The sequence below is a fragment of the Terrapene carolina genome, unplaced genomic scaffold (genome assembly GCF_002925995.2).
Source record: "Terrapene carolina triunguis isolate 2854851 unplaced genomic scaffold, T_m_triunguis-2.0 Scaffold103, whole genome shotgun sequence".
Classification (NCBI taxonomy): domain Eukaryota; kingdom Metazoa; phylum Chordata; order Testudines; family Emydidae; genus Terrapene; species Terrapene triunguis.
Window position 1 is genome coordinate 2,392,122 of NW_020664454.1, and position 10,655 is coordinate 2,402,776.

General features: G+C 50.0%; 1 protein-coding gene across 1 annotated transcript in view; it reads left to right on the forward strand.

The window, feature by feature from the left end:
- The window catches only part of LOC113406531 (tetratricopeptide repeat protein 22-like), a 17,913-nt gene continuing 7,258 nt past the window's right edge, over positions 1–10,655 (forward strand). The window contains exons 1-3 of the mRNA XM_026651803.1: positions 1–567; positions 9,028–9,083; positions 9,244–9,347. Coding sequence (XP_026507588.1) covers positions 1–567; positions 9,028–9,083; positions 9,244–9,347 — 727 coding nt within the window. The remainder of the gene's footprint in view (positions 568–9,027; positions 9,084–9,243; positions 9,348–10,655) is intronic.

Here is a 10,655-nt window from a genome sequence, read left to right on the forward strand (position 1 = left end):
ATGGAGAACCCGGAGGAAGCCGAGGTGGATATTGACACGCTCATTGATGAGATGGACTATATTCCTGGTCACTTCCACCTGGAGATGAACATGAACTTCGAGCCCTGCTCCCCTGTGAATTTCAGAGGGAGGGACATGAAGCTTAAGCGAGACAGCCTGATGTATGAGCTAGAGCTTGAGTCTGGCTCCCAGCAATTCGCCGTCAGGAACCTGCTCGGGGTCTTCTCCTTCCACCTGGAGGAGATGGAGCAAGCCAAGGAGATCTTCCTGAGCATCTCCCAGGAGGACCCTGACAACCTCAATACCTGGGCCAACCTGGCCTACGTGTACGACAGGCTGGACAGCGAGCAGGAAGAGGCTGACTGCACCAAGAAACTAGCCCACTTAATGGGCCTGGGCTCAGAAGACGAGTCTCAGGGGGATCCCAGGCTCCGAGCAGCCCGCTGTCTGGCAGAGCAGGGCTACGCTTACGTCTTTGACATTGGGCTTGTGGATGAAGAAGACCGAATGGAGAAACTGACTGCCGGACTCATGCTCTATGACAAGGCTCTTTCTTATGGGCAGCAGGTCAGTCACAGCTCCTACCTATGTGTAGATTGCTGTCTGGTATCACTGGACGTACTTGCCATGTGTCTTTGTAGGGCCTCTATCCTTTGGGCAGAGCAATTCAATCATGGGTTCATTATGATCGCGGGAACCTAGAGTAGGAACTAATTTACCAGCTAATAGCTGAGCTTGGGTATGACAGTGCAGACAACTATAAGCCAGAGGGAATAAAGTCCTGCCAGGAGAAAGCTTCTGGAAATTGCTCCTATCTTAGTATTCGGCCCTCCTTCGTGCTGTGTCACTTAAAATTGTTGATCTCTATGGGCCCGATCCTGCAGATCAGCCCCTATAAAGGCGACACGATTCTGTAGCTGGATGGAATCGTGGAAAGTTTTAAGCCCGTTTTAAGTTACTCTGGTCTTACGTGATCAGAATAAACGGTGTTCTGCACTTCCAGCCTTATCTTCTCTAGCTGTTCAAACAAAGGCGCGTCCTTCTGCACATGCAGTGTGTGGCTGCCCTCTGGGAGCTCATAAAAGGCCAGTGGCTGGTATGCTCATTTAAGGGGAGCGCTTGGGTCAAGAGGTGGTTTTGTTTATTGTTAGAATAAGAATTGCACGGTGTACACTCTCTGAGATATCAGAATAGATGGAGCATCAGTGTAGCACACACATTGAATTTGCTTCAAGACACTAACTGTGTTCTGTTGACAAAGCCACAGAAAATGTCCTTCCTTAAGCCATTCAGCTCAAGGCTTTGTGTCAAGTGCAAATACTTCTCCCAGCCGTGTTTGGAAGGGGCTTCAAGGCCTTCAGCTAGAAGGTGCTATCAAAATGCTCAGGAGTGCTACAGCTCAGTTCATTCCTTTAAATTCTTGACAGCAGACATGTTATCTGGGAAGTGCATAACTATTACAGAGAGACAAGGTGGGTGAGGTAATAACTTTTATTGGACCAACTTCTTTGGGTGAAAGAGACAAGCTTTTGAGCTGAGAGCTCTTCTTCAATTGTGGGTAAGCTCAAAAGCTTGTCTCTTTCACCCATAGAAGTTGGTCCAATAAAAGATATTGGCTCACCCATCTTGTCTCTCTAATATCCTGGAACTAACATGGCTACAGCAACACTGCAAATAGTGTTGCCAACCCCCAACATTCAAAAATCATGAGTCAGACCCCAGAAAATCCTGAGATAGACTTAGCAAATCAGGATTTTTACAGCTAATTCATCTCAGATTCTTTTTCTTTGCCTCCTGTTACCTGAGCCTTTAGGCTGCACTCAGGGCACATTTTCAACCTTTTCTTTGCAACCCTGAGGGCTAGAAACTTGCTTTTACTTTTAAATGCAAGCTGAGATTCTCATGGAATCACATCACTCCTGGATCTGGGCTTTAAAAAAATAATCACAAGAGTTAGCAACATTTCAGTGAAGGGCAGGATAGAGAACTCTAGGATAGAGAAACAGATGAAAATGCATAGCAAGAGAATTAGCACTGCATCATTCTCTAAACCTCATGTTCTAGGATGTTCTGTTGTTTCAGTGAGATGAAAACTATCAGACCATTTTTTTCATTTTAATTAGATGTGGGGGAGATGTCACAGGGTGACTGGCCCTTTAAGGGGAGATAGGTCCAGGGCCCCACCTGTGACCCATGTAGCTTGTCTCCCCAGGTGGAGAAGATGAGCAGTGCCACAAGACAGGCAGGTTGTGTGGCTAGAATCAAGCTGTCTGGGGGTTGATAACAGAGAAGCCTGCAGAGAATCAAAGGGGAGACTCCAAGTAGGAAGCCCTCGGAGCTGTTGCTAGATGGAGAGCAGGGAGGGACTCAAAGGAGCAGGAGAGCAGCATGAGCTGCTCAGAGACTCTCCCAACTACCCAGGCAGGAGGGGTTCAAGCCAGCTGGGAGCAGCAGCCAGCGAGGATGGCTGGAAGGTTGGAGAGCAAGTCTGCTAGAGGAAAGACTCAGCAGGGCCCAGCCTAGGATCACTGCACCAAGGGTTGGGAGCCAGCTAGGAAGGCTAGGGGAGTTCTTGTGTATCCAGACCCCGAGAAGGGGTGTTACAGGACACATGAAAGACCTATGCTGACGTTACTGGGAGCCCAAGAGGGGGAAACTGAGGCAGCCGCTAGCCTGCAGCCAGAGTGGGTAGGCAGTGCTGCTACAGGCAATTCAGCAGCTATTTAAAATTCTGCAGTCTGGCACTAAATTTTTCACAGTCCCAGTTCTGCACAAAGTAGGGGGTTAGTGATGCAGGGCCGCTCCATGTGACGCAGGCAACGGTCTAACCCCGAGCGCTGTCACTTAGCGCATCACTGAGGCTACTGTCATAAGTGGACTCATCGACAGCACGCATGGGGCACTATTGTGTTATAACACAGCAACATATGTGGTGTAAATGGAGCCCTACCAGTGTACAGTCCCAAGTCTGCAGCCACACAGACCAAAGCAGCAATTATCAGAAAGGTGTGAGCTTTCTCCCATCAATAACATTATTCCCTTGTAAACACTAAGGGCCAGATTCTCAGCTGATGTAAATCAATGTCCCTCCATTGATTTCAGGAGAGTGATTCCAACATACATCACTTGCAGATCCAGCCCTGGCACTGCTGATCCTCTTATCCAAACCACCCGGTTTATGTACCCGCCCCTGCCAGCCACTCTATTCTCTGTGCAAGGACACTGCCTAGGAAAAAGGTTGTGAATATACAAAATAATTGACTCTTCTATCAGCTATTCTGTGGATTGCTCAAACCATTCCCGTGCTGGCCACCAGCCTTAGAAAGTAGGAGGGGAGCGGTGTTTACAATGTTGACAGCTGCAAAAATGTTGGAGCCGTGTGGGCAGGTTGTAGGATTCTGAGGGGCTCCTAGTAAATCTAGTCCAGCAGCATTCATACCCTTCACTTGAATAATCTCCGGCAGATCTTATCTACTGTAGCGCCATGTGGAATTGTAACTCAACTAAAGCCCTGCAGCCCTGGGGAAAGTGTGTGCAGGAATCCTGCAGGTTTTGTCTAAACTGCCTATGGGTGTCCCTGCCGGTGAGCAGCCCAACCTAACTTCTCTGGCAGTGTGGGGAAAGGAGCAGGTTTCAATTTAAAAAATGAGGATTTGAATGGCAAATCTGGAGAGTTTAGCAAAAGCTCAAGCAAGACTTTAAGCCCCAGCCCTGCACTGTTCAGTGGGAGCGCCAAGAGGCATTGTTCAGGCAGGTACTCTGCCTCCCAGAGATCCGGGTCAGCACAGGCATCACTCTGTTACAGGATGCACTGTCTGCTCTGCTGCACAAGGGAGTGGAGGCATACGCCTTCCCCCTCTGGAGCCATGAGTGCTAGCCTTGTGCGGGCTGTGCGTTCTGCACGGCGCTGGGTCCACGGCAGGTGTGAGTCTGTCACAGCTCCAGCTGCAGAGGCTGGGTCTTTAGTTCAGGTTGTAGCTGCTTATGCTTTTTAAGTCTGGAGATCCTTGGTTCAGTTTCTGGGGTGTTGGTCAAAATGGTGGCTATCAAACTTGCACTAAACAAAGCACAAAGGCCGGGGTGGGCAGCGTCTTTGTGCCCTCTCCCGCTTTCTCGCTCTTCCACTGAAGGCCAGGCACAACCTAGCTCCAGAGAACGAAGCCAGGTGGCTTGCCAGGAGTGATGAGTGATTCTGAGTCAGCTGGTTAGACATTCCTCAGTGGAAACTTTTCCGACAATGCCGATTGGTCAAACTGGAAAAGTTTCGCGGCAGGTTTAGAAAACTGCCTGGTTTCCTGCCAGCTCACCCACCCAGCCCTCCGCAGCCTACCAGGGCAGCCTGGGTTTCCAGACTCTAAGCTCTCAGGCAGTCTGCCTGGTGGGGCGCCAAGAAGCCCTGGGAACTGCGACTCCGAAGCTCCAAGGCTCTCTATTCAGCTGGGGCCCCCAGACTTACAGCTCCCTGCCAGTCCACCAGGTGGCTGCCAAAGAGCCGGGAGCTTCGGCGCACCAGCTAACAGCGCCTCAGCAGCCAGAGCTACCAGAGTCCTGGGCTCAGGGACTGCCCGCCGGGCAGAGTGCCCCTCAGCTGGGGTTCCATTCCCTTTCATGGAGACTTTCAAAAATGTTGGGTTCCGTTCCAAATGGCAACATCCGTCCTCCCTGGAACAAAATTCCCTTTCTCCGCCCAGCTCTCATTTTGAGGTACCCAACTTGAGCCACTTTAAAGAGACCTGTTTTTCAGACGGCTGGTTGCTAAGCACTTTTTTCAGAGCCCCCCCCCCCCCCCCACCCCGTTAGGCATGTCTCAAGTTGGACATCCAAAAAGTTAGGCATTAAAATCATGTGTCTCATTTAGTGCTGGCTGCTTCCTTCTACATCATGATCCATAGTCTTGCTAGGACGTTTAAGGTACAGGTTTATTTTATTCATATGCCCAGATAAAATGAACCCACAAAGAAATCAAAAAAGAAACTTAAACCGAATACCTTCTAAACAATCCAGCCAGCTCAGTGCGCTCCAAACCCATTAACCTGCAAAATCCGCTCCGCCGCCAGGTCTAAAGGGAATAGCAATTAGCACTTTGCCCACAACCCATTACAATTAAATGCAAACAGAGCCACCAGATGGGAGTATAGATCACAAAGCTGGTTCGCTTTCAACAGATCCTGGGCAAAGTACCAGCAACGGTGCTTGGTTCAGCTTCAGCCAGGGAGGAGGAATGGCCTTTCCAATTGTATTCAGTTCTTCTTATGAGCTAAGAGTGCAAATTCCCTCCCTCCAGTAATCTGTTACTTTCAGCCTCAGAGGGTCCCCACATGCTTCCCAGGCAATCTGTAAGATCTTCACAGGTGCTGAGTACCCACAAATCCCATTGAAATCAAGGGAGTTGCAGGTGCTGAGCACCTGATTCAGCATTCCTAACGTGGGTATCAGTGGAGGCTGAATGAGCAAGGGCCTGTAGAAACTCTTCTCCCGTGAATGAAAGGCAGCCACCTCTGGGGGAGTGGTGGCAGGCGGCTGGAGCATGGCATGTTGCACAACAGCTGGGATGGGGAATGCTGGCCAACAACTGTCTGCAGGGCAAACTCCTGTTGTTACAAAACCGTGCCATGAGATGTTTAAAGTCAGATTGGCCCTATTAGGGCATGTTTACATTGCATGCTAAGCTCGGGCTCCAACTTAGGTTTCAGCCAAGTCCCTTTTCTGTCCACACACACATCAGTCTGACTCGGGTCAGCAAGCACTCAGGACCCAGGTCCTAGGACCCTCCTAGTGGGGTGGGTCAGAGCCTATGTCCCGCTGTGACTTGGGTCCAAGCGCTGTCATTTTGCAGTGTGGACGCAGGTCAAGCTGCAGACCCGAGTCAGAAGATCTGCATAGTGCAGTGTGGATGTGTTAGCACAGCTGTGAAAGCTGGGTCCAGGTTTACAATGCAATGTGGATGCAGCATGGGCTTGGAAACACCAAGTCCACAAGCCTGGGTCCCAGAGACCCAGGTGTACAATGCAATGTAGACATACCCCTGGACACCAGCCCACCTTAGGGTACTGTGGAACCTCCTGCCCCACAGGGGAAAAGCATTGTGCTGTAGGAAGACATAAGACTCCCTGGAGCTTCCCAGCACACAAGGTGAGCACATCTGCTACCCCATGTCTTAGCAGAGCCGGCTGGCTGCAGAGGGTGAGCAGGGCAGTGGCCTCACCTCCAGCCTACCACCACCATCTCCTCTCGGGAGCCTAGTGCCCCAGGGACATCTCTGGACTCGGGAGAGCCCCAGGCTGCCCATGCACAACACTCACAGCCTTGACATCTAAGGATCCTCCCAAAGGGAATTGCCTGGCAGTCTGTTCCTTGGCCACAACAGGATGAGGGGGTCAGTGCAGGCAGGGAGGGAGGCTGTGCGCCTGGAGTTTGGAACCAGTCGCTTGGCTCACAAAACTGTCCCTTCGGGCAGCTACCCACCTGGAACACTGTTAGCTGGCGTTTCTGCAGTGAGCTGGCATTTCTGCTTACAGCAGCAGGCTAAATATCAGCCAAGTGCTTTCAGATATTTATAGGGCACCGAGAAATCTCTTTCATTGGAACATATTTCTGCCACCTACGCAGTATTAGATCCAACAAGCCGACAGTTCTTCACCACAGAATCTCCTGGCTATTTCGAAAGCTTTATATTGGTGCGTCTGTTATTCCTGTCATACGTCCCCATTTGTCCTTCCCTTACACACCAGCGAAAGATGCTAACACTTTGCACCTCTGCAGCTGCTGCTGTTTGAGCATCTCAGAGCACTTTGCAAACATGAATAAATTTAGCCTCAAACCCTCTCTGAGGACGGCATTATTATTATCCCCTTGTAGCAGATAGGGAACCTGAGGCACATGAGTTAAATCCTTGTCCTACAGAGTATATAGGAGTTTTGACTACACTGGGGGGCCAGGATTTAACACTGCAGATTTGATGCTCCAGGGCCTTGCACCTTGTATGTTATTTACACCAGTGAAAAGTGGGTGCAAACACAATCGGAGCAGACTGGCAACTGTTATAGCGACTCTGCACAAGAGTGAAAGCCTGCACAATGCAGAGACAAAGTGGGTGAGGTAATATCTTTTATTGGACCAACTTCTGTTGGGGAGAGAGACAAGCACAGACTTTATCCTGGGACTAACACGGCACCAACAACACTGTGTGCACAGTGCAGTTACCAATAAGACTCTGAACTGAGCAAGGCGACACAGAAGGCCTGTGGGAGAGCTGAGAACAGAACTCTAAAATCTCCTGATTCCCAGCGCTGTGCTGTGCTCGTGAGACCATCCTTTCTGCAAAGTGAGTGGAGACAAATCAGCCCTCACCTCCTGCTCCCTGCGCACTTGCATGAGGCAGCAAAGATGGTGTGTGTAACCCTCGCTAACCCCGCAATTCCTTCCTCCCTGAATCCTCAGCACAGGGCAGGAAGGCAATGCTTTGTTTGGGAAAACTGTCCATTTGGTTTCTCCACCTCGCTGGTGCAACTGGCTGGCTGGGCCTGTGCTTGCTAAGGAGCTGTTCACGCCAGTGACGCAGTGAGCAGCTACAGTATGGAATCGCTCTGTTCTGGGTACGATAAGCGGGAGCCAGGATTGTTGTTGTAAGGCATTACTCTGCCTCAACCTTCGGCTTTCGTCACAAGAACACGCTAAACCAACCCCACCACTTGGTCCCCCAGCATGTGCTGTCTTCTATGTGTCAGCCTCGGAGACTTGTGCTCTCTGGGGCAGGGGCTTGCTTTCTTTGTGTGCCCTATGCAGTGCTGAGCGCAGTGTGAATAATATAAGTAACATCGAGAACCATGTTTGCTCCTTTTAATTGTAACTGCGTCCACCTCTTGGAAACTGCTAACCTGGCTAGAATTGCAATCCATAACCCATTGCGTTATATACTGTCCACTTACCCCATTGCACTGTCCTGTGCAATTTCCATTTAAACAGAAAGCATCCTCTTCTCTGTGCAGAGTGAGGGGACTGTGCTGCAGGCAAAGAACCCGACAAGCCTGATCTCCGTGTTGCTGGCCCAGACTGGCTCTGCTATGTACCATTTTTAAACACAGTAATGCATACAACAACCTTGTAGGACGCAGACTTATACAGATGCACACTTCATGGAAACCCACTTCTAACCTGCACAGAACAGAGTAAACACTAATAAACCACCCTGAGTGGAATGGTATAGCCTGGCTGCAGAAATAGGGGGAAGAGAGGAAATCCGTGTGTCTGTGAGGACACCTGCATTCAGGAAGTGCCTTTTAATGGGTAGACCTGTGGCCCGGGAGTTGGGATTTCTGTGTTCTAGTCCCTGCTCTGCCACTGACTCCTCAGACCATCCATTTCCCCCTCTGTAAAATGGAATGATTAGTGCTTTGCTTGTGAACCAATTGCCATTGACACTATAGACTTCAAAGGGTTTTACAAAGGTGGATAAGCATTACTGTCCCTTCTTACAGATGGAGAAACTGAGGCACAAAGATTTGCCCAAGGTCTCACAGCAAGTCCTTGGCAGAGTCATAAGCAGACTCCTGACTACCAGCTCTTGCTTCAGGCACTAGACTACAGCTACCCCTCTCTGTAGGGTATTCCCTTAGTGGGTTGAGGATTCACTCGTGTGTTTACAAGGTGCTTTGAGATCCCTGAATGAAAGTGCAACGTCCACTGTGGAACTTAAAGGCCAGTGTGAAAGGGCAGAGGTTTGCATGACATACTGAACAGGTTTTGAAAGGGACCATCTCTATTTAAGAGGGAACCTTTGTGTCAGATTTTGCCTTGCTAAAAACTCATGGAGCGCCAATGGCGGGCGCTACACTGATTTACACAGCTGAGGATCTGGCCCAGTGTCTTTTATTGAATAGCAAAGTAAGAAGTGTTTTGAATGTTGCTTTCCTGACAAAGTGCATGTTCGTCTTCCCTTGGGACGTCTAGTTTCATAGGCCAGTGGATTCAGGAGGGCGATTTTCAGGTGTTAATGATGACTTTCCTACAAACCTTTCCCTATTTCAGATCCCCCTGGAGGAGAAAAGAAGCTGGTACTTCACTATGGCCACGCTGTACATCAGGTAAGAGAGGGAGTGCCTGGCGCGGAGCTGGAAGAAGAGAGCGGAACAGCACCGAACACCTTCTTCAAGGGTGCCATGAGAAATAAACAGCAGCAGGTTACAGTGGAATGGGGGAGTTTGCCTGCAACCTGGCAGACCATCTGCTTTGTTTCTTGGGAAGTTGTAGCAAGGACTATGAGATGCCCAAGCCTGGCTCAACCAAGACAAAGGCATTGAGAGCAGGGACCGATAGCTCCAGTGTGGGATGGATTGTAACTGCCCCAGGTGACAGGTGCTAGTTAACATCTCTCTCCAGGTGAATTAAACGCCCAGTCTATTCAGACCCCATTCAGGACACAATCAAAATCCCTAGTGACCGATCCCCTAGAGCGATCTCTTTGAGCCACAAGCCAGAGAATTTCCTTAGTCGTTTCTTCACTAGGGTGTTTGATTTGTTCTGGGTTCTCAGGGGCATTTTACCTTTGATTTCCCCATGGGAACTCCTCACAGGCCAACATTTCCCGCTCTCTGGTGACCACGGAGGGGAGGTGGTGTGTCCCTGGCTGTGGTGCACTATGGGAGATGTTTCTTCAGTGGGATCAGGATTTGCCCCATGGTGCAGAGAAAGGGATTTTCACTCTCTTTTTATTGCACAGCAAACCAGAGCACACCCCTCTAGTGAGGCCTGGGCTAGCAAGCGGTGGAAAACAGGTAATGCATCAGGGGAACTGAAACCAACTTAGCATCACAGTACAATGGTGCCAAATGCCAGGGGGAAGTGGATTCCACAGACAGAGTAGGACTTGTGTAAACGACTCAGAGGGAAATCCTGGTTCCATTGAGCTCAATGGCAAAACTCTCAATTACCTCAGTGGGCCCCAGAGTTCACCCTATATCAGACTTGTTCTTTCTTACTGCCTGGTAGGAGAAGGGACTTCATAGAGAAACTCAGATACCATGGTCATGGGCACTGAATTAGTGGATTACGAGGGCAGAGTTCATTCTACCTGGCACAGGGTGGCTGGCCCTTTAAAGGAGTTGGGCCTAGCCCTCCTTTGCCTAGTTACCTGCCTTTCTGGTGATGGCTCTGAGGCCAGGGATCAGGTGATAGATTGCAAGTCACTGGGCCCAGATCCACAAAGGTATTTAGGCTCCTAAATTCTAGGCCTTGGGCCTTAGATAGCTGGGCTGCTTCTTTGGCCTTTTGAGAGTGAGACCTGCAGGAGACTCTGGGTCCTGGCCTGATTTCATGAGTTGGATTTGTGTTGTGCTGTTTGATTTGGAGAAATAAAACTCAGCCCTTAAGAAAGGATCTGAAATTCTCCTCCTAGCCCTGAGCCGCCTCCCACACACCAAAACTGCTGCTGCTGAAGTCACGGAAAGTCACGGAATCCGTGACCTCCATGACAGACTCGTAGCCTTAATTATAGTTACAGCTAACAAAAATAGGGTTACCATACGTCCGGTTTTTCCCGGACATGTCCGGCTTTTTGGTAATCAAACCCCCGTCCGGGGGGGATTGCTAAAAAGCCGAACATGTCCGGGAAAAATGCTGGCCGGGCACTTCCCCTCCCGCGGCTGCTCTGCTCCTCC